The sequence below is a fragment of the Lissotriton vulgaris genome, unplaced genomic scaffold (genome assembly GCF_964263255.1).
Source record: "Lissotriton vulgaris unplaced genomic scaffold, aLisVul1.2 SCAFFOLD_519, whole genome shotgun sequence".
Lineage (NCBI taxonomy): Eukaryota > Metazoa > Chordata > Amphibia > Caudata > Salamandridae > Lissotriton > Lissotriton vulgaris.
The window spans coordinates 1,025,692-1,052,663 of NW_028241567.1; the positions used below are offsets into that span (position 1 = coordinate 1,025,692).

At 49.5% G+C, this 26,972-nt stretch overlaps 1 protein-coding gene and 1 long non-coding RNA gene across 2 annotated transcripts in view; both read left to right on the forward strand.

The window, feature by feature from the left end:
* Positions 1 to 23,257, forward strand: part of LOC147670622 (uncharacterized) — a 97,260-nt gene extending 74,003 nt beyond the window's left edge. The window contains exons 2-3 of the long non-coding RNA XR_015303645.1: positions 21,286 to 21,357; positions 22,703 to 23,257. This is a non-coding gene — a long non-coding RNA (uncharacterized LOC147670622). The remainder of the gene's footprint in view (positions 1 to 21,285; positions 21,358 to 22,702) is intronic.
* Positions 23,258 to 23,648: 391 nt separating this feature from the next.
* Positions 23,649 to 25,885, forward strand: LOC147670623 (uncharacterized). Its single transcript, XM_086948122.1, has 2 exons — positions 23,649 to 25,430; positions 25,576 to 25,885. Exon 1 carries the CDS (start codon positions 23,812 to 23,814, stop codon positions 25,039 to 25,041), a length of 1,230 nt encoding a protein of 409 aa, XP_086804248.1. The 5' UTR covers positions 23,649 to 23,811; the 3' UTR covers positions 25,042 to 25,430; positions 25,576 to 25,885.
* Positions 25,886 to 26,972: the final 1,087 nt, after the last annotated feature.

The following is a 26,972-nucleotide window of genomic DNA, read 5'->3' on the forward strand; positions in this document are numbered from 1 at the left end:
GCTATTTACCCACGGTTGGATCTTAAACCATTTTTCAGTTTCTTCCTTTGCTGGGAAGTTCTCCAGGCTGAGGCAACGGCGGGTATTGATCGGGAGAACAGTCGGACAGCTTGGTTATATCTATAAGAGTGTGAGAAGGAGGCGGTACATTTTGAACATCAGCAACATTTCTAACTTCCCAGACGGGTGGTGCCTTGGTAACCCTTACCCCATCACTCTCTTTGTCCTTTCCCTATCTAGTCAAACGTCTAGTTACATTATCTAACGTGCTATTTCGAGTCAATTTTCGTCATACAGTACCCGTCAAGTTTCTATGTCAGTCCATCCTCCCAGTCGCTACGTTCTAAGGAGGAACAGTCATGTCTAAGTCTACGTCTTTTGAAAACTCATCAACATAAGGACTATGCTCATATTCCCTCCTTCCCTTTTCGTCGGTCGTTCGATCATCGCTCTTCCATACTTCAGCCGACGTTCCGACGCGACCTGCAGAAGGGAGGAGAAAGAAGGGGGTGGGGGCAGCATTCAAACCACATCAGCATGCAGTAGTCCGAAAATGTTTTTTACCTACCACATACTCGACCTATCTCCACGTAGTGCATTTCTCTACCATCTCGGCGTTTAAGCCCAGTGGGACCAGTAGTGTCAGATAGACAATCATTGATGATCTGCGTATCTACATGAGTCACTTGGTCGCGACCCCTTTAGGTTGCGTGCAAGGGTGGCGGTCAGGTGGCATTTCTGTGGTGTCCTTTAAGGGCGTCTAAAACACCTTTCCGGCTGCCTGTGACACATAATGTAGCTGCTAAATATCGGGCCCTTTTTAACCTTCAGCCTTAATCATACTTATTCTTCGCTCACAGTAGTAATACATTAAAAACTCATTAATGCAACCGCTACAATTATACTTTCTTTTTCAAAAATACCTTTAATAAAAAGTGTTGGTGTACAAATACAGGCCTACAACCCAGTGGACCGGCCACGGAGCGGACTGGAACTGTTCATAACAGGAACGAAGTTGGTGGCCGTTCATTGCATAAAGTGCAGCAGTGCAATAAAATCGTATCGAACTTTCCTACAAGGCAAGCATGATGCATGTCAAGAATTCAGTTTTTTCAATTAATTCATTAATTCATTATCCAAATGCTCACTCAGTGCCTACATTACACCAATTCATTGCTCCCAATCATGATTAGTACCCACCCTAAATCAGTTCATTGTCCAAACACATGTTCAATATCTGTCTTACATTGCTTTCTTCTCTAAGCACATAATCACTATCCATCTTATCGACTTTCATTGTCCAAAAAATGCATACATATCTCGGAGCATCAAGATTTGAGCAATCCGGGTGAACAGGGAGTTTGAAAGTTTCGTTTTGTGTATCGGCGCCATTTTGGGCGAGGTCAGGCAGGTTCCAGTATAGTCAGAATGTCTCTAATGACTCGTGGTTGGACCAGAACCTCTTTTGGCAGTTCAAAAAGTTTTCGTAGTGGGGTGGCAGACTAACAATATAAATCATCAGTCAAAAAGTGGGGAGGGAGGCAACAATCTTTTCCTACCGGGTCATTCTGGTGTCCACCGGAACTGAACAAATCTGTATCTTTGCAGGAGTTTAGTCATTTCCAAACTGAGGCTGGCGCCGGCAAGAGTGCGCCGACGTCTCGTGGCTCCATCGGAGGACAGGGCGGGGGGCGCCTCGTGGAGAGGTCGACCCCCCGGGCTCTTTTAGAATCTTCAAGGTCGTGGAGTACAGGGCGTGTGCCCGTCCCAGGCAAGGAAACCCGCTTTTTGATATGGACCCCTTCTTCAAGCAGGAGTGTTGGGGTGTCGCTGGAAGCCTCCACCTGGAGGGAGGTGGGGGAGGCTCGTTCGCGCCGCCTCCCCCTTCCAGCGACCCCGCGCCGTTCCTCGGCTCCAGCGCTTGGGTACAGCCATGCCAGGCAATGAAGATGGGGGGGGGGGGTCGGTGGCTGAGGCAAGACATCCCCCCCTTGACATGTGGCGGGACTACCTGCAACTATCCAGGGGTGGCCGTGTGGCCGGACTACCTGCCACTCTCAGGCGTTGACATGTGGCGGGGCTACCTGCAATTATCCCAGGCTGAGTGCAGTTGCAGCCATTATTGCGCAAAGAAGCGCCGCCGTCCTCACCTTGGCTTCGGCCTTCGATGAGAGCCGGATCAGGCGAGAGAGGGGGGGGGGGGGGGTCGGTGGCTGAGGCAAGACAGCCCCCCCCCGTGGCCTGTAGGGCAGCAGAAGAGGGGAAAAGGAGAGGTCATTACGATTTTTGGGCCGTCCGCCCCACAGCCTCCCCTTCCGACTGCGGCCAGGCGAGCCCTGCATACATCGAGGCCTCGCCTTCCGGATGGGCGTAACCGCGGACCTGTTGCACTTCGGGAGCTTCCGGAATGGGGGTAGGTACCCATTGATTTGTATCTATTTCATGTGACCGTTATTTGGGCGTGGTGGGCAATGAGGCAGACATGTTTGGAGCAGGAATAGGCAGCGGAGCCTAGCTACCTCGTGGCTGTCTTTGCCGTCAAGCTTTCGCCATTTTATATTTCTTATTACGAACTGTTTCTAATGTTTCTTATTTTTAGTGAAGTCGAAAGCTCATCAGGGGGTTACTGACTTAGCCCGATTTCTTTTATTTTTCCTCCTTCTCCTTAGCGTGTTTCGAGCTAAAGTTTCTGTTAACAGGGTACGGTGATCACTTCATATTTTTATGCGTCCTTTTCATTAGGGGTACTTCTGGACGGACCAGATGAGTTACCTCCAATAAATGGTCCGGGGTGGAACTAGATTATCAATCAGAGGGGAACACATGTCCCTTCATTAGGGTATCATCCTGGACGGACCAAATGATGTACCTCCAATCACTAGGGTAGCCTCCTGGACGGACCAGATGGCCTACCTCCAATAAATGGCCAATGAGTGGGGAGCATATGTCCCTCCATAAGGGTTGCCTCCTGGGCGGACCAGGTGAGCTACCCCCCAAATAAATAGTCAATCAGTGGGGAGTGGGTAGGACTGACGAATCATAAAGGGGCATAACCTACCCTTTACTACTTGCAAAGACTAGACAGAATATTTCTATTCCACGTTGTTTGCAAACAGAAAATACCTCAAACAAACAATTCCTTGGACAACAATGTCCAGGCAATCAATCAATCAGTGGGGAGAAAAACAGGCATGACGGATTACAACGGGGACAAACGTCTGCATTACCTGCCCTTCGCTATCTGTAAAGGAAGACAGAATATTTCTATTCGTCTCTGTTTGTAGACAGGGAAGATCTCAAAGAGCAACAATCGATTATTAATCGATTTCAAACAATCAGTGGGGAGAAAGGTAGGCCTGACGAAATCATAAAGGGGCATAACCTACCCTTCTCTATCTGCAAAGAGGGACGGACGTTCCTATTCACCGCTGTTTGCAAACAGAGAATGTCTCGTTCTCGAGAAGAGAACCAATATTTCAAGTAGCATCCAAAGCTAAAGGAACCAATAACAACAATATCAGTATTCAAATACCGATTCCAATACAATCAATCAATCAATCAGGTGGATAAAACACCACCCTACCAATCAGGCGTAAAAACACCCTACTTAATCTTACCCGGACCGGACCATGCGGATAGTTCTTCGTCTTCCCCTTCCAGCGCCCGATCGTTCTCTTACTCTATGCAGCATTCCTGTGGGATTCCAGTCAGGACAGTAGGTCACTCGAGAGAGGTCCGTTCAGAATCGGTGAAGTTCATTCAATCGGCAGCCGGACGAGGGCCCTCTCAAGGCAGGTATACTCCGATCATTTAGATATTCACCTCATCGTCTGGATCTCTCTTACTGGACCTTATGTCACTGATGGACCCCGCGTTGGGACGCCAATTGTGGAAAGTGAGCCCATATTAGTATCGATGCCCGGGCTGCTGGCGCAAGTCGCCTCTTAGTTCCCAGTCTGAATAGTTACCAAATAAAGAGACGGGCGCTGGGAGCAGGAATCACAAGAACAGGATTTATTACTCATGAGGAGAGCCTGTCATTTCGGACACGAAACACAGTGTCTTTCGGGAGGTGCTCTAACAAGTGAGCTGAGACATCGTCTTTTATACCTTACAAAACACTTGGCATTACAATCACGATATTGTGAAACAAGGAAAAGACATTCCCATAATCCTCGTGTCAATCCTACCCCACATATGTTCACAACAGAGACCCTTAACCTGCTGATAAGAGGGGAGGGTAATCACGCAGCTGAGTGTTCCGCCAATTTTTAGGATGTGTGCGCCTGATCGTAGCCCAGGGGTTGGGGTGGCCAGGATCAATAGTGGGTCCTTTGAAGAGGAGTGACTCCATGCAATAAGGGGCAGTAAACAGTATCTCCTGGCTTAGGCGATGACCTCAGACATGTGTGGTCAGTCAATCGCGGAGGGAGGGTTTACTAACAGCGGGGTTATTTCACGAAAGGAAGGGAGGTGTTGGTCAGGCGCGGCCGTGACTCCCAAGGACAGGGTTTTGCAGAAGAAGAAGGTTTATGACTTGCCCATGTGAGGGAGAAAGGGAGGGGGGGGGGGGAGAGCCAGGGTGTGCGCAGGGACAGAGTCGCACAGAGAGAGAGATCTTATGACCCGTACATGAGAGAGCGGGGGCAGTCAGGTGCAGCTGGGGAGGGCTATGTCAGCCGAGGCGAAGGATGCCTCTTCAAGAGGAAATGGGGGGTTTCGCGTGGGTCAAGCAGGAGGGTTGCCTTTCAGGGCAGGGTCGAGGGTTTCATGGTCTATGCATGTGAGAGGGGGGGGGGGTTCAAATACGCGCGGAAAGGAAGCCGGTGATTCTAATGAGCGGGCAAAAGGCCAGGGTGCCTAGAATGGCTGTCATGTACATATGGGTACGGGCTTTTACTGGCGGAGTGATGCGGTCAATATTTTACGGTATTCATGGTGCTTACAGGGAGAGGAGTGGGAAAAGGGAAATGAACGCTGCTTATGTACATCAATTTTTCTAATTTTCCACAGGCCCTCACTCCCTTCCACGCCCGGGCTAGGTCCCGCTTGGCAACAACAAGCCCCAAAAGCAGCAGATGACGTTTATAGATGTTCCCACCAATACCCTCCATAACATGCAGCAACCCCAGCCGATGGGTGCGGGGAAGATCCCAGCCCAGGACCTCAGACAGACAGCTCCACACGCCTCTCCAAAAGCTAGACAACCGACCACACGACCACACAGTGTGTAACAGGGATCCAGGCACAGCCCCACAGAGCAGGCACTCCGGGGATTCAATCAACCCAGCCTTCCACAATCGTTCACGGGTGTAATAGGCCCGGTGCAGGTACTTAAATTGGATGAGCCGGAGCCGAACAGCGATGGCGGTCCCACGCGGGGATTCTAGGGCCTCCCTCCAATCATCCTCATCTAGGGGGCCTACGTCTACCTCCCAAGCCGCCCAAAGAGAGTGTAGGGAAGAGGAGCAATGGATAACCAGCGTCTGGTATATCCGGGATACCTTCCTATCCCCCAGGTCTCCCATAAAGAACTTCGCCTCGACTGGGCTAAACTTTGGTAGGGAGTCCAGGTGGGCATTGCTCGGGGTGAGGGCATGGTGCAGCTGCAAATAGCGGAAGAACTGAGACTGAGGCATTTGGAACTCCGTGCGAAGTTCCTCGAAGGATTTGAGGGTAGTGCCGGACATAACCTGGCCCAGTAGCGAGATACCTATCGCCTTCCAGCCCTCAAATCCGGCCAGGGCCGAAAGCTCTGGGAGCAGGCCATTATGCCAGAGCGGTGTCTCCGCCGTCAACTTGCCCCACCAGCCCATGCGGCGTAGGGTCTGTCTCCACACTGCAAAAACCACTCTAGTGACCGACGGTAGTACACGACGCAGACGGGCTGAGTATAGAATGGTGTGTAGTGTGTTATCGCCCATAAGCGACCGCTCCAAGGCATACGCCGGGTCCCCCCTGTCGCTGTACCACCACTCATTAAGAACAAGCAGTTGAGAAGCCTGGTAGTAAGATAGGAGATCAGAGGTGGCCAGGCCCCCGCAATAGGTAGATAGGAAGCATGTCTTCAACGCCACTCTGGCCGCTCCGCCAGCCCACAGAAAACGACCCAGCGTCGAGTTAACCTGGCGAAACCACTGCGGGCCAATAGGGTAAGGGAAGTTCTGTAGCTGGTACAACAGGCGTGGGAGCGCCACCATTTTGAAGATGATTAAATTATTTTTAATGAAAGTCTTTTCAGGATTTTCTGTTAGTTGTGGTTTTAGTGGTTTCCCACCCAAACTGTCTCTACCTAGCTAATTCTTCATAAGATTTTTCAATTAATATGGCAAGTTCAAAAGGTTGTTCTGTTATATCGGTTTTTTTAAAATTTCTGGCGGATCGCCACGGGTGCTGCTTCTCCCTTTATGTTGGCTAGTAGTATAGCCAAGACTTGCTTAAAGTCTTTCAGTAATTTAATACCTAGATTTAAAGCAGGCTCTGGATCGTATTCATTTTGAATCTGTCGTAGTACATCTGGTATGAACGCCCTAAACGGAACACCATGTGTTTTTGTGTAGATTGAAACAAAGACTGTTCCCCAAGTGTCACAGCCCTCCACATATGGTGCAATCCCCATTGGTAGGCAGATTGTCAGAATTCTGTGTTTTTCGTGAGGGGTAGTATCAGGAAATACTGCCTCTATTTGAGTAATTTTTTGAGCTAACCAGAACGGAATTTGTTCCCGTTTTGTGGGCAACTTGCCAATGACTGATTGTATAGTCTGTGGTGTAATTTTATTAGTGTTCCCCTGGTGGGGGTTGTGCTGTGGAATTAATTTTTACAGCAGGTTGGACTGTTAAAGTCTGCATGACATATTGTATCAATTGTCTATGTATTTTAATTAATTGTTTTAGTTGAACTAAAAGTTCTCTGTCTGACATTTCTTCAATGTCAGGATGTGGCGTATAGCTGACTAGAACCGGCCATGTGGCTCCTGGTCTACCTAGTGGACCGAGCCTGGTAATGTGATTTTTATGTTTTAGGGTGCCATTAAACCAGAGCTGATGCTCCTGGTAAGTTAGTGGAACGGATGCAATAATCATCCCGGTAAATGCAAGGAAGAGTGCAACTATAAAACTTATAGAAAATGGTGTATCATCGAGAGGTGGTACAGTCATATTTGTGGTAGAGGCACATGAATGTCGGCAGCAAGAGGTATTCTATTCTTGGATACATTTTCCAGCAGCAAATGTCAAGTCAAGTCAAGTCAAGAGATTTATAAAGCGCGCTACATACCCATAGGGTCTCAAGGCGCTAGAGGAAGGGTGGGGAATTACTTGTCGAATATCCAAGTTTTAAGTTGTTTTCTGGTCACACACTCGACCCTATCTTCACTTCCAGCAAACATGTCTCCTTCAGTCACACCACAGCTCTTCACTGGACGGACCACAGCTGCGTACACTTCACATACAATAAGACCACAATCTACAACCATCCTCAACCCACCATGCGAAGAAACTGGAATAAAATCACCATCAACCAGATCTCCTCATCGCTTCCTCAAAACCCTCCTGTCCACTCCTCAAACCCCGAGCAAGCAGCCATTAACCTCACCCAATGGATATCCAACAGCGCCGACATCCTTGCACCGTTGAAAAAACGTCAAAGCAAACCAGGCAGAAAAAACGCCTCCTGGTTCAACGATGATCTTAAGAAATCGAAGAAACACTGTCGCTCCCTCGAGAAGGCCTGGAAAAAAGACCCAAACACCAGCACCAGGGACGCCTTCAAAAACGCCACCCGCATACACCACCAACTAATCCGGTCTGCCAAGAAAGCCGCATTCAAAGACCGTCTAGATAACAACGCCCACAACAGCAAGGAATTATTCAACATCGTCAAAGAATTTACCAACCCTTCAGCCAACTCCAACGACATCACTCCCTCTCAAGCCCTCTGCGACTCCCTAGCTTCCTTCTTCCACAACAAAATTGCAGACATCCACAACAGCTTCGACAACCAACCCGGAGACCAACCCACCCAACCTTCTGCCGCACCCTCACCCCCCTTGAACATCCTCAATGACTGGAACCCCATCTCCACTGAGGACACTATCCGCCTGATGAACTCCATCCACTCAGGATCCCCAACTGACCCATGCCCTCACCACATCTTCAACAAAGCAGACTCCATCATAGCTCCACACCTCCGAGACATCATCAACTGCTCCCTCTACTCCGCCACCTTCCCGGAAAGCTGGAAACACGCAGAACTCAGCGCCCTTCTGAAACAAGCATTTACAATGCAATGGTCTCGGCAATATTAAAGGTAGAGCTATTGGCATTGCTCATGACTTTTTTTTAAAAATCATAAATAAATGGCATTGTCATTTACATTGCCAATAGCTTAATCGCTCGCAAATGCATGACCTATTGCATTTACACACACACAGTGCCACCCCCACACACAGAGGCACCCCCCACACACAGCCCCCCCCACACACAGAGCCCCCCACCCACACACAGAGCCCCCCACCCACACACAGAGAGCCCCCCACCCACACACACAGAGCCCCCACACAGGGCCGGGGGGAGCAAGCAGGGCCGGGGGGAGCAAGCACAGCCAGGGGGCAGGGGAGCAAGCACAGCCAGGGGGCAGGGGAGCAAGCACAGCCAGGGGAGCAAGCACAGCCAGGGGGGCAGGGGAGCCAGCACAGCCAGGGGGGCAGGGGAGCCAGCACAGCCAGGGGGGCAGGGGAGCCAGCACAGCCAGGGGAGCAAGAACAGCCAGGGGGGCAGGGGAGCCAGCACAGCCAGGGGGGCAGGGGAGCCAGCACAGCCAGGGGGGCAGGGGAGCCAGCACAGCCAGGGGGGCAGGGGAGCCTGCACAGCCAGGGGGGCAGGGGAGCAAGCACAGCCAGGGGAGCAAGCACAGCCAGGGAGGCAGGGGAGCCAGCACAGCCAGGGGGGCAGGGGAGCCAGCACAGCCAGGGGGGCAGGGGAGCCAGCACAGCCAGGGGGGCAGGGGAGCCAGCACAGCCAGGGGGCAGGGGAGCAAGCACAGCAGGGGGGCCAGCACTGCCAGGGGGCAGGGGAGCCAGCACAGCCAGGGGGGCAGGGGAGCCAGCACAGCCTGGGGGGCAGGGGAGCCAGCACAGCCAGGGGGGCAGGGTAGCCAGCACAGCCAGGGGGCAGGGGAGCAAGCACAGCCAGGGGGCAGGGGAGCAAGCACAGCCAGGGGGCAGGGGAGCAAGCACAGCCAGGGGGCAGGGGAGCAAGCACAGCAAGGGGTCGTCCATGGGGTCTGGGGTAAACCCGCAGGCTTCAGAGGTGGCTAATTGTCAGATGCAAACGTACAGACGGCCGCCTCTGCTGCTCGCTTCACGAACTGATAATACTGACCGACTGCGGCACTCTGCTCCCGGCATCTCTTTAGCGCCTTGTTGCCAGGCAAATCGTGCAAATGGCACTATTTGAGCCTGCCTGCCTTCTCAATTGGCTGGTGTGAGTTTTCAACTTTCGTTCAACAGAAGGCCTTGGCAATCGTTTTATATGCCAAATCATTCTCCGCGCGCCAACAGGTCCTGGGCAAAATCAGCCTCGCGCGAGGGGCAGAGCTTGGGCAATAAGATTGGGGGTGGGGGGCTTCTGATTTACTGACAGTCACTCTGGCATATCATTTCAAAATACATTTATTCTAGAACAAGCAGGGCACATATGCCGAAAGCAGTGCAATGATTGCATGCAAGGCATGTCAGTGGCTGCTTGTTGCCACCCTGTCTATGAACGACCTTTACAAAACAATGTATGCAAAAAGCTGTTAAATGCATCCGTACACTCGTACTTTCACTAGTAACCTACGGAAGAAACATGGAAAAAAAAGACATTTGGCCAAAGACCGTGTGAACGGACCTGCGCACACATACAGCCCTTGCAAACATTACAATCCAGCCTCATTTGCATGTGCCCAGGGGGTCGATATGGTTCACACAGCTGCTTTGTGCGAGCCTGTTCATTAATGCATTCATTTATAAGCTTTACAAACACGTGGTTGTACACTGGACGCAAAAGTTGAGAACCGAATTAACAGAGACCCTTGCAAGCGACACATGCCAACATTTGGTAACGCTCAAGGCGAGGCTAAGGGGGCCAGGGTGTGCAGGGGTCTACTTTCTCCATATACTTACAAAGTCGATAGAATAGGCCAGGCAGACACCCACCCCACCAGCTCGCAGCGGCAGAGCAGACAGGCAGGCACACATCACAGCAGCGCACATAAGTAGTGCTTGCATGTACGCAACTCTAGCAGTTCACAGAGGTAGAAGAGGCAGACAAACCCGCAGCAGTGCACAGAGGTAGAGAATGCAGGCGCACACACCCAGCAGTGCATGGAGGTAGAACAGGCAGCACCCCGCCAGGAGTGCACAGAGGTAAAGCACGCAGGCGCACCCCCAGCACTGAACAGAGGTAGAGCAGGCAGGCACACTCCCAGCAGCGCACGGACGTTCAGCACACAGGCACCCCCCCCCCAGCAGTTCACATAGGTACAGCACGCAGATACCTACCTGCCCCCAGCAGTGCACAGGGGTATAGCACGCAGGCACACACCCCCAGCAGTCCGCAGAGGTAGAGCAGGCAGGCAAACCTCCATCAGTGCACAGAACCTGAACAGTGAGGCACACACTTAGCAGTGCACAGACTAGGGGTAGAACAGGCAGGTACACTTACAGCAACACACAGAGGTTCAGTACGCAGGCACCCCGCCAGCACTAGTGCACAGAGGTAGAGAACGCAAGCAGGCACACCACCAGCAGTACAGAGGTACAGAGGTACAGAACGCAGTCACCTCCTAGCCGTACGGAGGTACATCACGCATGGGCCCCCCCCTCACATCCGCCAGCAGTGCACGGAGGTAGGGTGCAAAACGCCATCAGTACACAGAGGTAGAGCAGTGAGGGGCACCCCCATCAGTGCACAGGGGTACAGCAGGCAGGCATACCCCCAGCAGTAGTGCACAGAAGTAGAGAAAGCACACAGGCACCGCACCCCCAGCAGAGTGGAGATGAGGCAGGCTCACACCCCCCCCCCAAAAGTGCACGCCGGCACCCCCCAGCAAAGCGCAGACGAGGCATGCAGGCTCACACCCTAGCAGTGCACAGAGGTAGAGAAGGCACAAAGGCACACCCCCAGAAGTGCACGCAGGCACCCCCCAGCAGAGCGGAGACGAGTCAAGCTGAAAACACCCTCTTTTGCAAGGTATACAACCTGCGATTCCCAGGGGTGGCCCGAACCGTGGTTATTATGAACAACACAAATGCGACCACACTCTCCACTACAATCAGGATTCAACTACTGACATCCCACTAGCAAGCCAGGCGCAGTCCGAACGAGTTTGGGTGTGGGGGAGGAGAGGAGCATGGCTTTAGGAAGCTGGGCGCAATTAAACACAACACTTGTTTCTCCGCGACAACTGAGCCTGACCTCACATGTACAAGAATTTTACTCCACATCTCTCGGCAGTCCTTATTTTGTAAATACGCGTGTGCCGCTACCAGGGGGCACGGCAGGCTGCTCCCTCACCACCCACCCCCCCGACCGTGCCACGCGCTGTTCAGACGCACGAGCGGGACTCAGTAAAGGATACAAGAAAGGCAGGGGCATACAGGAGTGACCAGTGCAGCACGCAGGGACACACTTTAACAGTGACATGCCGCTTCAATGTTACCCTTGCTGAAGACATTGCTCAGCCAATGCACGAACACGGAGACCCCTGCAACGCCGATCGCAATAGTGGCCAACAATCAAGCCATCCCCCATGGTTAGCGCGACCCCTGACAATGCATCCTGGGTGACTTTCGTGCCGATGAGACTCAGCCCTGGAACGTAACGCCCACCAGCACCTCACTCACAATCCGGTGGCCGACTTAAGCCGCGTAACTCGGCAGAAGTCTGAAGAATCAGGAGCTCGGACTTGCTGCCCACCCCGCAGACAGTTACAGGCACATCTGTGACACTGGGCGGGGCAGCGGAAATTAGACAACAGCTGAATCTGGCTGTTGTGTGTAACCAAACATACAGCCCGTAGCCCACTCCCTTTCATGTTACCACGCATAGTATGATCCGTGGCCCGTGTGTCCAGTAACGGCTAGCTGCCGCCCCATGTCTAGAGCCTGCATCAGTTGAATGCACCATGGTAGTTTGTGTTTGCCAGTAAGAGTGGCGCTGGCATGCGGCTCTACTGCCTACATATCTGAGTGTTGTCCAAGGCTGGCGCACCAGGGAGGTCTATGGGCCTCGTGACAGGGCTGCACTGGAGCTCGAGGTGCATTGAGTCTCAATAGTTGGCAATGGGGACACTGCGTAGTCCTAGCGTCTCCTCATGCCTAATTGCTAAACTTTCCGCTATGGCCCACGCAAGCATAGAGTGGCGCAAGCTTGCACATGAGGAGGGTCAGGCGCTTTCCATCTCTTACTAACCAGCCGCTTGGCCACTATCATCCCCACATATAAAAATCTGGACAGGACCTTCGTGCTGGGGCTTCTACGAAAATTGTGCAGTAAATATGTAGGCCAAGTGAAGGGTAGCTCCCGGTCAGTGCACTCGTGCAGCAGGGTGGCCAGTCCCCTTCAGTATTCCTCCACCCTGCGGCAAGCCCAGAACATGTGTAGCAGATCGGTCCCGATGTTTGCTTAGAAACAAACGACGGACCGAATTTCAGCAGGCAAGAAACACGGGAAGTAGCTTTAAACAGTGTTTACGAATCTTCTGCCTGTTCAGTTTGAGCGATAGCCTTAAATGGCTTATGGATGCACATAAAGTTCATTTGCCGTCTAGCGTCAAAAATAGAAAAAAATAGCTAATGATTATGCGTTTTTCTCTCACGCTGACTTTAACCGAAGGTGTCCGAGGCTTCACAATAGGAACAGTAATGATACATAAGAAGATTACAAGTGAACAAATTACAAAAGCAAAAGTTAAGTTACATGAGGCAAAAGACAGGAAACTACTTAAATGAAATGGGGAACGCTCGAGAAAACAGCAGAGAAATCAAGACAAGAAAAACGGCACTCACCAGCTGTTTGGGGAGGCGGCGGCGGCGGCAGCGGTCGGGCAGAAATGGCTGCCTCAAACCTTCCGAAATTTTTCGGATTCGGGGGCGTGTTTTGCTGTCCTGAGTGACGGACTACGTCACGAGCTAAAGAACAGCAAAACTTACGCCCCCGAATCCGAAAAAGACGGGGCTACATTGGAGTGACTGATCTCTCCTCCAGTGGCTGGCCTCCTTTTAGGAAGCCAGCCAATGGGGAGAGACAGAGCAGGGAGGCGGGTTCTGAAGCCCCACTAGAGGACATTAATTCTCTGACCGGAAGCTGCTTCGCAGCTTCGTCCCGAGACCTAAAAACTAACAGCTGACCCCACCGAACTCAAAAACTACCGCCCCATCTCGCTTCTTCCATTCCCGGCCAAAGTCATCGAGAAAGCTTTCAACAACCAACTCGCCTCCTTCCTCGAAACCAACAAATCTCTCGACCCCTCACAGTCCGGCTTCCGAGCCAAACACAGCACTGAGACCGCACTTATCGCAGCAACAGACGACATTCGAACTCTACTGGTCAATGGAGACACAGTCGCCCTCATCCTCCTCGACCTCTCCGCCTCCTTCGACACAGTCTGCCATAGCACCCTTCTACAGCGCCTCAGAAACGTAGGAATCCAAGGAAAAGCACTGGAATGGATCACCTCGTTCCTCACCGGAAGAACCCAGAGAGTCCGCCTCCCACCATTCAAGTCAGAGGCCTCTGAAGTCATCTGCGGCGTCCCACAAGGATCGTCACTCAGCCCCACCCTCTTCAACGTATACATGAGCCCCCTTGCGGCCATCGCTCGCCAACACAATCTCAACATCATCTCCTACGCGGATGACACTCAACTGATCCTATCACTCACCAAAGACCCTAACACCGCCAAAACCAACTTACACGAAGGAATGAAAGAAGTAGCCGAGTGGATGAAGCACAGCCGTCTAAAACTGAACTCAGACAAAACAGAAGTCCTCATCCTAGGCACCTCCCCCTCCGCCTGGGATGACTCTTGGTGGCCAGCAGCCCTTGGAAAAGCACCCATCCCGACGGACCACGCACGGAACCTGGGCGTCATCTTGGACTCCTCACTCTCGATGACCAGACAAGTCAACGCCGTTTCATCATCTTGCTTCAACATTCTTCGCATGCTCTGAAAAACATTTCGCTGGATCCCCACCGAAACTAGAAAAACGGTCACCCACGCACTGGTTACGAGCCGCCTGGACTACGGAAACACACTATACGCCGGTACCACCGCAAAACTCCAGAAAAAACTCCAACGCATCCAGAACGCCTCAGCCAGGCTCATACTAGACATCCCGCGTAAAGAACACATCTCTGGTCACCTGAAAAACCTCCACTGGCTTCCCGTAAATAAGAGGATTACCTTCCGCCTCCTAACCCACGCACACAAAGCACTTTACAAACTTGGACCCGAATGCCTCAACACACGACTGTCCTTCTACACCCCCTCCCGTCAGCTACGATCCTCCAACCAAGCCCTTGCCACTGTACCTCGCATCAACAAAACCACCATGGGAGGTAGATCCTTCTCCTACCTGGCAGCTAAAACCTGGAACTCACTTCCCACTCACCTTCGCCTTACTCAGAACCACCTAGCATTCAGAAAACAACTTAAAACTTGGATATTCGATAAGTAATTCCCCACCCTTCCTCTAGCGCCTTGAGACCCTATGGGTATGTAGCGCGCTTTATAAATCTCTTGACTTGACTTGACTTGACATTTGCTGCTGGAAAATGTATCCAAGAATAGAATACCTCTTGCTGCCGACATTCATGTGCCTCTACCACAAATATGACTGTACGACCTCTCGATGATACACCATTTTCTATAAGTTTTATAGTTACACTCTTCCTTGAATTTACCGGGATGATTATTGCATCCGGGTTGTTTTCATTAAACCCTGTAACGTCAAAACCCGGTTGATTCGCATCTACTGCAGCTCCACCGGTTTCGTTGTTGTCGCCGTTAGTTGACAATGTTTAATGAAAGTTTGCAAAGCAAGTTTCAAGGAAACAAAGATTAGGTGCACAATATTTTGGAACACTGTATCCTTCAACTATGACTAAACCAAAAGCGAATACATAGGAATCTCTTCCTACTAAGTTCTGGCGGATATTAACCTTTTACCCACTCCAGACGTCTATTGGAGTTTATACGGAAAAAAGGGGTCTGTGTGAAAAGCATGACTGAGTTACTCTATTATCTAGCGTTAAATTATCGCCTTACCAAACGTTGGGTGCCATATAGTGTAGTTCCTAAATTCCCAATAGGCTCTGCGCATTTGAATAACGTAAACGATAGTGTAGACGTAGGACTGAGGTTGACTAGGTCTCTATTGAATATGTTAGACTTAATTATGAAATGCCAGCTAGCTCAGAGGTCACTAGAAACATTCTCGAGTAAACAAGAAGGTGTAAACTTTCCTGAATAGACAAGAAGGGATTAGTTTCTAACAACCGCATAAACATGACAACTTTGCTCTCCCAGAATAAGGAGTATATCTCCAAAGTCGCGGAAACAATAGATAGCTATTTCACTCAGTCAATTGTGCATGCTTAGTTTCACCAGGAGTGCAGAGAAATAGAGAGATGGGCGTTTTCAATTGAAAGGGTATTTATTGAGCAGTCTACTTTCTCATGCAAGTGAAGTGAATTGCCACAATTGCAATACTTGTCATAAAGTAAAGTGCGTACAGTAAAATGAGTATTATGAAATAATACTGTAAAAGCATTTATATGGTTTCTATGCCATAAGATACTTAAAATGGATAAAATACATACAATGATAAAATAATGACAAAACGTACTCAACTGGTGTTTCTAAGATACGCCTACCCAGTGTACCTAACCTAAGCCTAGTACAGGGAAGGAGTAGATGAGTTACAGTTTTTGCCAAAAATCTGAATCAAGAATTCTCTGTGGGTCTAATCAGCTCCGTACCTTGGTAATAGAATGAAGGAGGTCTGGTATCTCTTTCTCAGGACTCGATCTCCCAGCAACCCGCAAGGGTGACAGGGAAACATTGGAGCTATATTTCTCGGCAGGAGAAAAGACAGCGTCTCTCTCAGTGCGTCGGCAGGGAGGGTCGGCTTCCTTCGGCACTCTCATCAGCAGGGCGTCGGGCAAGTAGATAGCCGATCTGCTCCAAACCACTGTGTGTTGCTTAAGGCAGATGCTGGTATATTTATACCTGGAAGGTGCCGAGTTTGACGTAAGGTTGGACATAAGACGTCACTAAGAACTCGCAGTTCTTTCAGGACTCCAGGAGTTCTAGGAAAAATCAATACGGAAGCAGGGGGAATTCCCGGGCTGCTGGAGGCTTGGTTTGTTTAAGAACGCGTTGTGCTTTCTAGGAGTCTATGGGAGTAGCCTTGCCGTATTTGGCCTGCATTGGCCATGTCTTAATATGGGTATGATTCTTATGCCTGTATAAGGGTATGATTTGATATAACCACATAAGGGTATGAAATCGGGAATATTTACTAGAGTCCTAGAATCATCTACAACTGAGGGGTTTGAAACACCTCCGGTACTGCGAGACCTTTGTTTCACAGTTGTTGCTGTGAATGTTAAACAGCAGTGCAAAAGGGGGTGGTGATGGACGGAGCATCTGAATCAATCAAACACTCAAACCCAGTCAAAAGATCTGGGTTTAATCCATCACCGTTCTTTAGCCCCCTCTGCCACCCCAGAACAGACATGGCTATATGCAAATCAGTCTGACCCTGTGCCTCATGTGAACACTCCAGCCCGAACTGCTAAGCCATGTCTTCCCTGGACCGGAAACAAGCTTCCGAGGAACGGTTTCTGGCATTCCAGCCGTCTTCAGCCCGGCTTGCTTGAATCCAGTGGCAAAGTGAGCAAGGGACTCACGTCTGAGCATACCCTGCCACACTTATGGCGGCCGAAAGCGGTACAAAAGGGGGTGGTGATGGATGGAGCATCTGAATCAATCAAACACTCACACCCAGTCAAAAGATCTGGGTTTCATCCACCACCGTTCTTTAGCCCACTCTGCCACCCCAGTTCAGACATGGCTATATGCAAATCAGTCTGACCCTGTGCCTCATGGGAACAGTCCAGCCCGAACTGCCAAGCCATGTCTTCCCTGGACCGGAAATAAGCTTCTGAGGACCGGTTTCTGGCATTCCAGCCGTCTTCAGCCCAGCTTGCTTGAATCCAGTGGCTAAGTGAGCAAGGGACTCACGTCTGAGCATACCCTGCCACCGTCCGCATGATGAACTCCATCCACTCCGGATCTCCGACCGACCCCTGCCCTCACCACGTCTTCAACAAGGCCGACGCTGTCATCGCATCCCCCTGCGGGACATTATCAACACCTCCTTCGACACCGCCACCTTCCCGGAGAGCTGGAAGCACGCCAAACTCAGCGCTCTACTCAAGAAACCTACAGCGGACCCCACCGAACTCAAGAATTACCGCCCCATCTCGCTCCTCCCGTTTCCAGCCAAAGTCATCGAGAAGACCGTCAACAAACAGCTGGCCGCCTTCCTTGAGACAAATGGATCCCTCGACCCCTCACAGTCTGGCTTCCGAGCCAACCACAGCACCAAGACCGCCCTCATCGCTGCCACCGACGACATCCGAGCCCTGATGGACAACGGAGAAACAGCGGCCCTCATCCTCCTAGACCTCTCCGCGGCATTCGACACTGTCTGCCACCGCACCCTAGTGCAGCGCCTCAGCAACGTCGGAATCCAGGAGAAGGCACTGGAATGGATCATCTCCTTCCTCGACGGAAGAACACAGAGAGTCCGCCTACCACCGTACAAGTCAGAGGCCATCAAAGTCATCTGCGGCGTCCCTCAAGGATCCTCGCTGAGCCCCACCCTCTTCAACGTCTACATGAGCCCCCTCGTGGCCATCGCACGCCAACACAACCTCAACATAATCTCCTACGCCGACGACACCCAGCTGATCCTCTCCCTGACCAACGACCCCGCCGCCGCCAGAGCCAACCTGCACGAAGGGATGAAAGATGTAGCCGAGTGGATGACGACCAGCCGCCTGAAACTGAACTCAGACAAGACGGAGGTCCTCATCCTGGGCTCCTCGCCCTCCGCCTGGGACGACTCCTGGTGGCCCCCCGCCCTGGGCACCGCACCCAAACCGACGGACCACGCACGCAACCTGGGCTTCATCCTGGACTCCTCCCTCTCCATGACCAGACAAGTCAACGCCGTCTCCTCGTCGTGCTTCAACATCCTGCGCATGCTACGGAAGATCTTCTGGTGGATCCCCACCGAGACCAGGAAGACTGTCACCCAGGCCCTCGTCACCAGCCGACTGGACTACGGCAACGCCCTCTACGCCGGAACCACCGCCAAGCTCCAGAAGAGACTCCAGCGGATCCAGAACGTCTCAGTCAGACTCATCCTCGACATCCCACGAAACAGCCACATCTCCGGACATCTGAGAGACCTGCATTGGCTCCCCGTCAACAAAAGAATCACCTTCCGTCTCCTCACCCACGCACACAAAGCCCTACACGATCAAGGCCCGAGCTACCTCAACAACCGAATCAACTTCTACGCTCCCAAACGCCACCTCTGATCAGCCAGCCACGCCCTCGCCGCCGTCCCCCGCATCCGAAGAGCGACAACAGGAGGAAGGTCCTTCTCCTACCTGGCCGCCAAGACCTGGAACTCCCTCCCGACCGACCTGCGCCTGACCCAAGACCACCTCTCCTTCAGGAAGAAGCTCAAGACCTGGCTGTTCGAGCCGTAACGGCACCCCCCCCCAAGCGCCTTGAGACCCTGCGGGTAAGTAGTGCGCTTTATAAATGTCTTTGATTGATTGATTGACTTATGGTGGCCAAAAGCGGTACAAAAGGGGGTGGTGATGGACGGAGCATCTGAATCAATCAAACACTCACACCCAGTCAAAAGATCTGGGTTTAATCCATCACCGTTCTTTAGCCCACTCTGCCACCCCAGTTCAGACATGGCTATATGTAAATCAGTCTGACCCTGTGCCTCATGGGAACATTCCAGCCCGAACTGCCAAGCCATGTATTCCCTGGACCGGAAACAAGCTTCCGAGGACCAGTTTCTGGCATTCCAGCCGTCTTCAGCCCGGCTTGCTTTAATCCAGTGACAAAGAGAGCAAGGGACTCACGTCTGAGCATACCCTGCCACACTTATGGCGGCCAAAAGTGGTACAAAAGGGGGTGGTGATGGACAGAGCATCTGAATCAATCAAACACTCACACCCAGTCAAAAGATCTGGGTTTAATCCATCAGCGTTCTTTAGCCCACTCTGCCATCCCAGTTCAGACATGGCTATATGCAAATCAGTCTGACCCTGTGCCTCATGGGAACAGTCCAGCCCAAACTGCCAAGCCATGTCTTCCCTGGACCGGAAACAAGCTTCCGAGGACCGGTTTCTGGCATTCCAGCCGTCTTCAGCCCGGCTTGCTTGAATCCAGTGGCAAAGTGAGCAAGGGACTCACGTCTGAGCATACCCTGCCACACTTATGGCGGCCAAAAGCGGTACAAAAGGGGGTGGTGATGGACGGAGAATCTGAATCAATCAAACACTCACACCCAGTCAAAAGATCTGGGTTTAATCCATCACCGTTCTTTAGCTCACTCTGCTATCCCAGTTCAGACATGGCTATATGCAAATCAGTCTGACCCTGTGCCTCGTGGGAACAGTCCAGCCCGAACTGCCAAGCCATGTCTTCCCTAGACCAGAAACAAGCTTTTGAGGACCGGTTTCTGGCATCCAGCCATCTTCAGCCCGGCTTGCTTGAAACCAGTGGCAAAGTGAGCAAGGGACTCACGTCTGAGCATACCCTGCCACAGTCATGGCGGCCAAAAGTGGTACAAAATGGGGCGTGGCAAAGTGAGCAAGGGACTCACGTCTGAGCATACCCTGCCACACTTATGGTGGCCAAAAGCGGTACAAACCTCCTTTTGTACAGCTTTTGGCCGCCCCATTTTGTACCGCTTTTGGCCGCCATGAGTGTGGCAGGGTATGCTCAGACGTGAGTCCCTTGCTCACTTTGCCACTGGTTTCAAGCAAGCCGGGCTGAAGATGGCTGGATGCCAGAAACCGGTCCTCGGAAGCTTGTTTCCGGTCCAGGGAAGACATGGCTTGGCAGTTCGGGCTGGACTGTTCCCATGAGGCACAGGGTCAGACTGATTTGCATATAGCCATGTCTGAACTGGGGTGGCTGAGTGAGCTAAAGAATGGAGATGGATTTAACCCAGATCTCTTGACTGGGTGTGAGTGTTTGATTGATTCAGATGCTCCGTCCATCACCACCCCCTTTTGTACCATGAATGTTAAACAGTCAACAGTCGCATGCAGGACCACAGGGCTTAATTGTTGAACAGTCACAGCAATAGCTGTGAAAGGAGGCTGAAGTCAGACCTGGTTCTGCCTGGGCTCGGCTAAACTGCTTTTCATCATTCAGTTGAGCCGGGGAGATGCAGGAGATGAGCAGAACCCCCCTCTTCCTGCGAGCTATGGGAGGAGGAAGGGGGAGGCTCCTGTGTACCCTGCTGCAGGCTCCATCTTCTGCCTTCTCCTGCCCAATCCATATATTTCCGAAAGGCAGAGGCTGTGTATTAGGACATTGTAATGTTGAGAGCAGCTGGCCTATATCAGGTTGTATAGGTTGCTGCTGCTCCGTTGTCTCCAATGGAGGTCTAAACATTTCAATGTTCCAAGCTTTGTCTCGTGAAGGGTTTATTTATACTTCAGATAAGTTATAGATAAAAAGAACCAACACATTGATGCTTTGCTGCTTCCATTGCTCAGCATTCGAACTCTGCATCAGCTTGAACTTGAATTGCTGTTGCTCCGAGAGCATGGTTTGGACAGAATTATGTACAAGGACATTAACACACCTTTGCAAACCAGATTGTTTTGATTTGCAAGTTTCATGGTCTGTACATGGAAAGATGGGGGTTATGAAGACATGGACTGGGTTGTTAGGGTTTGTTCTCTGAGACTGTGGGTGCACTCTATATTCACAGAGACCTTTTCCAGCAAAGGATCATGGCTCTTGAACCAAAAATAAATATATATTCATAACCAGAGTTGCTTCACAATGGCATCCAGACAACAAGAGATTCTTTTGTTTTGTAAGTTCAGGATGGTTATTTGTAAAATGTGATGAAGTGTGATAGTCGTCTGATGCAAAACCATTTCTTTACTTCCTTTCAAGATATTCTGGGATGACCAGGCAGTGCAGCGTGGCTGCCACCCTCGGAAAAACAAAATATAATATAACTGTCAGGTAAGGATTCCTATAACTCTAAGTTTCCTTTTCCCCTGTTTCTTCTTTCTCTATTCCCTTTCTTGATCTCTGTTGTTTTTGTCTCTTCAGCTTCAACATTTGACTCCCTCTCTGCACTATTCTTGTTGTTATCAAACTTCTGATAATCACCTGATGGATCCACATTCCTCCTGGTACATGTTGGGAGTGTTGTGCGGGTCCAATTCTTTTTAGGTCAGTTTTGCCCAGCTGTTCCTTAACTATGGGCACATTTGTCTCCTCTTCCAGACCACATGATACCATCCTCCCTCTGTCTTTTAGCGTCTTTTCTCTCTGGATCTGACTTCCATCTCTTTGCGTCCTCCCATCCTGCCCTTTTTTGTCCTGTCTACTACAAGCAAAAGACACAGCACATGTGTGTGGACACACATGCACACAGGGCTTGCTTTAGGGTGGTGCGACCGGTGGAACTGCACTTGGTGCTGACCTTGGGGGCACTGTATTTAAAAGTAACTTATGGGTTCACAAGCATCTGCTGAAGAGTATGGGTGGGCAGAATTTGAGTAGTCGCGCTACGCAAAGCTTCACGAAACGGTAAAAAATCTCCGCGAGCACGCAAAAGTTCATTAAACACGTGGAATTGCTTGTTCCACCTGTTCGTGTTGATTTTTTCCTGTTCGCGAATGCTGTTTTCATGCTCGGGGAGAAATATATTTCGAACATGCATTTTGAAAGCGCAAACAAGCACAAAAGTCCGTAAAACCGCAGATCGCGGAATTTTTGGCAATTCCGTGTTCTCCACAGTATGCGAAATTACCCGAATTCCACCAGCCGAACGGAATTTATCACCCAGGCCTACTGCAGAGTTTCCTGTGCTGGACCCCTGTGATGAGAGTGGAAGATAGCCTCTTTTCTCTTTCCTCTGTTTTGTGTTTTTCTTTTCTTTACCCTTTTTGGTTTCCTTTACTGTTGTGCTGTTCAATAAATTGTCCCTTCCTAGATCACTGGAAAAAGGAATAGATTAACAGTCTAGGTGGGCAGGGGAGTAAATAACATCTAGTAACTTATTACAAGAATTACAAATATCTCACTGTGACACCAGCAGTTGCCACTGAAATTGCAATTTGATAGTGATGGCTGCTTCTGAGAATCTGTGTTTCTTTCTTAAATATTTACTTCTTTTGCTCTCACATCCTTGATTTCCAGTGATCCCAAGCTCCCGATCTACACTGTTTCACCACTATCAGAAATGCAACTCAAACTGATTTCCTTTCTTGTTTTTGTTAATAGTTTCTTTGTGCAAAGTATAAAGTCACGAATATTTTGTCTTTGTGTTCATTTACAATTTTTGACTCCATTTCTACAGGTGACAGAAGCATGAACAGAACAAAGAAGGTTTAAATTTAGTGAAACACAACGAAAAGGATTATTTCAAGGAAAGTTAAAACATTCTCGAGCTCTAGAGAAGAAACACATTCTATGTGCCAGGAATGGTGACGATGTTGGAGCGGAAAAAACTGGTGTATGTGAAAGTTGTCAAATCCTAAAGGAAAATGATCATAAATGTTTACCAAGTGTCAGTAACTGAGATTGAGGAGAACATTGGCCACAATTGATTCCCACGCAGTGCACTTGAGAAAACTCAGTGTTGTAAATTCTGTTTGATGGTTTATGAGAAATGCTTTGGAGACCCAAACACTCCCCAACAGATCAGCATCCGTAGACGTGGTGTGATGTGACAGAACCGTCAAAAAGACTAATATCCCCGGTTTACAAGTGCAAGCTTTTGACTGCGTCTCCTGTGATTCAGAGGAGAGAAAAGATTGTTTAAAAGAAACAAATTGTAAATGCTCTTTCTCAGATGTAATTTCGGCAAAGATGCTGGATTATCATTTCCAATATAGGAAGATTTTCCCCCACCAACTCTGTCTCTTGGGTTGATCCGAGTAGTTTCAAAGTGTTCTGTAACTTACAAAGTCGATCATGTGCCTGTCTTAGCCACTGAGCAAAAAAACATATACTGGCTCAGAAAGTATAAAATGAGCGAGTGTTACGCTATTGATAATTCATAAACCGCCCTGGCATGCCCTAATCATCTGTCATTACTTGTATGAACAAACATACCTACCAGGCAAACACTAAAGCCCAAAGACCTAATTAGTGCTTTTAGAACTGCTAGATCAAATGTGATAAACTAGAATCACTAATGAGACTAATTAACTTGAGAGAATTCACCCGGGCATAACTTGGAGAAAATGAATCCATGAGGGCATCTTAATAAATACAAGGGGCTCCTCGGTGAAAGTTAATGAGACAAGTTAGGTAGGTGCCTTTAAAGGTAGGAAAATTATCTCCAGGAAAAAATTATAATTAGTTAAATACATATGTTAAGAAGAGCATCTGAAATGTATTTTAGAAGGTCATGCTGAGTTGTGACAAAGAAGTACATGATCAGAAATCAAATTCAGTCTTAAGATGACAGGTATCCAGGAACAAACCCAACTTGGAGAAACAAACAACCCTAATAAGAGCAATGACTGCGAGAACAGCTTTAGTTATCAACCCCACCTCACTAAACATGAGGAAAGTAGCGCTGGACGAAAACCCTATCAGTGTCCTGAATGCCAGAAAGGCTTCAGTCGCAAATCCAGCCTTACGGTACATGAAGGAACCCACATTGGGCTTAAACCGTATCAGTGCTCTGAAGGCTGTAAAAGCTTCAGTACCAAATCCAATCTCACTTTACATGAAAGGACTCACACTGGACAAAAACCGTATCAGTGCTCTGAATGCTGTAAAAGTTTCACTTGCAAATCCTATCTCACTTTACATGAAAGAAACCACACTGGACAAAATCCGTATCAGTGCTCTGAATGCTGTAAAAGCTTCAGTAGAAAATCCAATCTGACTAAACATGAAAGAACCCACACTGGACAAAAACCTTATCAGTGCTCTGAATGCTGTAAAAGTTTCACTCGCAAATCCAATCTCACTTTACATGAAAGAAACCACACTGGACAAAAACCGTATCAGTGCTCTGAATGCTGTAAAAGCTTCAGTAGCAAATCTAATCTCACTTTACATGAAAGAACCCACACTGGACAAAAACCTTATCAGTGCTCTGAATGCTCGAAAAGCTTCAGTCAGAAATCCAGCCTTACTGCACATGAGAGGACTCACACTGGACAAAAACCGTATCAGTGCTCGGAATGCTGGAAAAGCTTCAGTATCAAATCCAATCTCACTTTACATGAAAGAGCCCACACTGGACAAAAACCTTATCAGTGCTCGGAATGCTGGAAAAACTTCAGTCAGAAATACAGTCTTACTGTACACGAGAGAACTCACACTGGACAAAAACCTTATCAGTGCTCTGAATGCTGGAAAAGCTTCAGTCAGAAATACAGCCTTACTGTTCATGAAATAACCCACACTGGGTATAAACTGTATCAGTGCTCTGAATGCCAAAACAGTTTCCATGACAAATCCACTTTAACTGTACATCAGAGAATCCATACTGGCCTCAAACCGTATCAGTGTTCTGAATGCTGTAAAAGCTTCAGGCAGAAATCCCACCTTACTGTACATGAGAAAAACCACACTGGGCAGAAACCCTATCAGTGTTCTGAATCCCAGAAAAGCTTCAGTCATAAAATAACTTTCACTCACCATGAGGGAACTCACACTGGGAAAAAACCTGATTAGCTCTCGGATGTTGAAAAAGTCGGAAATCTGGTCTCACTTAACCTGCGAGAACTTACCTGGAAAAAACCTCGTCATAGCTCTAAATGCCTTGGAAGGGTCTGCTGGAGATTCAGTTTCATTCAACATGAGAGAACCCACAACGAGAAAAAAAATGATCCGTGCTCTCAATGTGACAAAAACTTCAGTTGTGAATGTAACCTTTCTACGTAAGAGAGACAATGTGGGAGAATAAAAGGTGCTCACTGTCAACCCTGAGGAGGAGCTTTTAGCATCGCAAAACCTTTACATGAAGCAGCCACAAAGACTCCACTCCATTGATTGTTCTACAAACTCTACTGAGAAAAGCACACAGCGAGGGATGGAAATGCTTGAATTAACCTCATTTCTTTGTAACTATTTGTGCCCTCTGTTCTACTTGTTTTTGTGCCTTTCTGTCCTCTGTTTCACAAAACGAGTGGAACAGAGGGCAGAAGAGCACATAAAACAAGGGAAAAACTAGTGGAACAGAGGGCAGAAAGGCACAAAAACAAGTAGAACAGAGGGCAGAAGGGCACAAAAAACTAGTGGAACAGAGGGCAGAAGAGCACAAAAAAGAAGGGGAAAACGAGTGAAACACAGGGCAGAAGGGCACAAAAAAAGGGGGAAAACAAGAGAAACAGAGGGCAGAAGGGCACAAAAAAAGGGGAAAACGAGTGAAACAGAGGGCAGAAGGGCACAAAAAAAGGAGAAAACAAGTGAACAGAGGGCAGCAGGGCACAAAAAAGAAGGGGAAAACGAGTGAAACAGAGGGCAGAAGGGCACAAACAAAGGGGAAAACGAGTGAAACAGAGGGCAGAAGGGCACGAAAAAGAAGGGAAAAACGAGTGAAACAGAGGGCAGAAGGGCACAAAAAAGGGGAAAACGAGTGAAACAGAGGGCAGAAGGGCACAAAAAAGAAGGGGAAAATGAGTGAAATAGGGCTCAAAAAAGGGGAAAACAAGTAAAACAGAGGGCAGAAGGGCACAAAAAAAAGGGCAAAACGAGTGAAACAGGGCAGATGGGCACAAAAAAAAAGGGGGAAACGAGTGAAACAGAGGGCAGGAGGGCACAAAAAAAGGGGAAAACAAGTGAAACAGAGGGCAGAAGCGCACAAAAAAGAAGGGGAAAACGAGTGAAACAGAGGGCAGAAGGGCACAAAAAAGGGGAAAACGAGTGAACAGAAGGCGGAAGGACAAAAAAGAAGGGGAAACGAGTGAAACAGAGGGCCGAAGGGCACAAAAAAAGGGGAAAACGAGTAAAACAGAGGGCAGAAGGGCACAAAAAAATGAGTAGAACAGAGGGCAGAAGGGCACAAAAAAAGGGGAAAACGAGTGAAACAGAGGGCAGAAGGGCACAAAAAGAAGGGGAAAACTAGTGAAACAGAGGGCAGAAAGGCACAAAAACAAGTAGAACAGAGGGCAGAAGGGCACAAAAAAACGAGTGGAGCAGAGGGCAGAAGAGCACAAAAAACAAGGGAAAACTAGTGGAACAGAGGGCAGAAAGGCACAAAAACAAGTAGAACAGAGGGCAGAAGGGCACAAAAAACGAGTGGAGCAGAGGGCAGAAGAGCACAAAAAACAAGGGAAAACTAGTGGAACAGAGGGCAGAAAGGCACAAAAACAAGTAGAACAGATGGCAGAAGGGCACAAAAAACTAGTGGAACAGAGGGCAGAAGAGCACAAAAAACAAGGGAAAAACGAGTGGAACAGAGTGCAGAAAGGCAAAAACAACTATTGGAACAGAGGGCAGAAGGGCACAAAAAACCAGGGAAAAATGAGTGGAACAAAGGGCCGAAATGCACAAAAAACGAGTGGAACAGAGGGCAGAAGGGCACAAAAAACGAGTGGAACAGAGGGCAGAAGAGAGGGAAAAACAAGTGGAACAAAGAGCAGAAAGGCACAAAAACAAGTACA

Excerpts from the sequence above, each read along its gene's own strand:
- LOC147670623 (XM_086948122.1), top strand. The coding sequence starts at position 23,812 with ATGACAGGTATCCAGGAACAAACCCAACTTGGAGAAACAAACAACCCT.